The following is a 2,500-nucleotide window of genomic DNA, read 5'->3' as shown; positions in this document are numbered from 1 at the left end:
ACTCTTCTCCTGATTATATATAGCCATGCAGGGGGGGACATGAGCACCTTCTTTAAGCATGAAAACCATCCATGCCCTCAGTTAATGGTCTGCATTAACTGCCTGGCCAGAGGGCAAGCTGGTCTTCATTACATCTGGCATCACAGTGGTCAGCACAGACACCAGCCACTCCATGCTGCCATGTAACCATGAAGAAGCCTTGATGCCCTGGAGCATGGCTGTTCTACCTGCTTGGTACTCATGTATGTATCCATACAGATGTTGTCGTTATCCTCATCACCAAGTTTCATGCCTATCTACAGACATCTGGGTCGCTTTTGGCACTGGCAAGACCTACACCCATCTTCATAAATACCATCTGCCATGCTCTGGCCAAAGATTACAGCACTTCCCATTTTCCACTTTTACACAGGCTGTGACACATAAGCATTCTGCGGGAAAGGGAAGAAGCCAGTATGATTGGCTTGGAATTCATATCCTGTCGTCACCCAGGCCTTAAACTGCATGGTAGCAAATCCATACACTTCCAAATCCATACGACCATAAGGTCATGGGTTCAATCCCGGGCGGCGGACACCATCAACTCACCATATAGGTAGCAAGTGTGGCAAGTCTTGCAGTAAGTACTGGGAGCTGATGGTAGGTGTGACACTTTGACTCCACCTCAGCAATCCATCTCTGAGGGGTCTATGCACATTGTAACAGGGATAGACTCCCGCATCCTACTTACTTACCTAGAGAGTGCTTCGGCCAGAAGAACAAAATGATGGAAGTTTGGAATACATTCCACCAACTCAAGATTCACTGCTGCAGCATGTGATGTGAGTTGTCTACCAGTCTGGGATCTGGGCCTCGTCTGAACTGGCCCAGCAGCGACAGTCCAGAAGGAGGGGATGGACATTGGATGTCGACAACCAGGTCTGGCTTCCTGTGTGGAGCATTCTACTGGCTTCCTTTGTGGAGCATTCTACTGATGGCGTCAAAAGCCTGCATTAAACTGGCCAAGTGGTTGTGGTGCAAGGTGCTCATGAAAGAAGGCACACTGGAATTGCACAGATCTTTGCAGTTGTCCATGTGACAGATAATTTGAATACGTTGTTATTCTAGAAAGTGAAGCTAATAATTCACTTCATGCAGGTTATCCAGTTTTCAATGTGTCCTACCACTAACCAAGATGAAAATGATGTAAATATGCATTGCTAGAATGAACATATTTATTTGATCTTGGTACAAGCAAAAATCAAATGGTATTCACAATAGCTTAAATGCATTCCTTGACACAGAAAATTTAATTTTGACACCAAGATTTACCTTCTAAGTGGCTTGGAAGCCGAGATATTGGCACTTGTAGTTATTACATGGTGGCCATCTTTGAAATCCAAGATGGCCGCATTTCGCCATCTTGATGATGTGGCTCCTACCAAAAACTTAAAGTTATGGTGATGGAGAACATGTGGAAAGAATGTGGTGCTTTTGGTCGCCGTGTCCATATCTGGACCTAAGCGACCAGAATAATTGCCAAAATTAACCAAATGCTCAAATATTGGCAGAAATAGTCACTTGCTGATATTCTCAATAGCTTTATTAAATTCCTTGACCCCAAAAATATATATTTTGACACCTAGATTGACCCTTCTAAGTGGCTTGGAAACCGAGATATTGGCACTTAGAGATATTACATGGTGGCCATCTTTGAAATCCAAGATGGCCGCCTTCTGCCATCTTGATGACGTGGCTCCCCGTCCAAAATGAAACTTATGGTGATGGAGAGCATGTAGAAAAAATGTGGCGCTTTTGTCAGCCGTGTCCACATTTTTTTGTTAACAGCCCTGGCTAGGAGGGATGGATGGGGGTGCAGTACGTTAGTCCGACAGCGCATTCCTCCGACAGCGCAGTGCTCCGACGTTAAACAGTAAACCCGAACCAAACCCGCACCCTAACCCTAACCGCACGCGGATGCCACATAGTCGGAGGAAAGGTCTGTCGGATTAACACATGCCTCCCGGATGGATGGAGGGATGGATGAACTGACCTTCAAACAGGCTCCAGAGGTTGACCTCTTTGACCTTGGTGGCTGGAAGGACATGTACTGTAGAGACACAACGATATGCAATGATATATATATACATACATACATACATACATACATACATACATGTATATATATATATATATATATATATATACATACATACATACATACATGTATATATATATATATATATATATATATATATATATATATATATATATATATATATATATATATATATATATTAACCGTAACCCAGGGAGCACTGACACAATTCCTTGTTCGCCAACATGTGAAATAGCATTGATTTACTTTTTAAACCCAACTCTGGTTGTTTATACTTAGGTTAGTAGTAGGCTTAGGTTAGTAGTAGACTTAGGTTAGTAGTAGGCTTAGGTTAGTAGTAGACTTAGGTTAGTAGTAGGCTTAGGTTAGTAGTAAGCTTAGGTTAGTAGTAGGCTTAGGTTA

The 2,500-nt window shown here is 42.8% G+C and overlaps 1 protein-coding gene across 2 annotated transcripts in view; it reads right to left on the bottom strand.

Moving 5' to 3' along the window:
• vstm4b (V-set and transmembrane domain containing 4b) overlaps positions 1–2,500 on the bottom strand; it is a 16,444-nt gene that overhangs the window by 4,784 nt on the left and 9,160 nt on the right. For both annotated transcript variants that reach the window (XM_084084452.1, XM_084084453.1), the window contains exon 5: positions 2,033–2,089. In XM_084084452.1, the coding sequence (XP_083940578.1) occupies positions 2,033–2,089 (57 nt within the window). The remainder of the gene's footprint in view (positions 1–2,032; positions 2,090–2,500) is intronic.

This window comes from Gymnoscopelus microlampas (assembly GCF_963454915.1).
Source record: "Gymnoscopelus microlampas genome assembly, chromosome: 2".
Lineage (NCBI taxonomy): Eukaryota > Metazoa > Chordata > Actinopteri > Myctophiformes > Myctophidae > Gymnoscopelus > Gymnoscopelus microlampas.
This window is presented reverse-complemented; position numbering and strand designations above follow the sequence as displayed.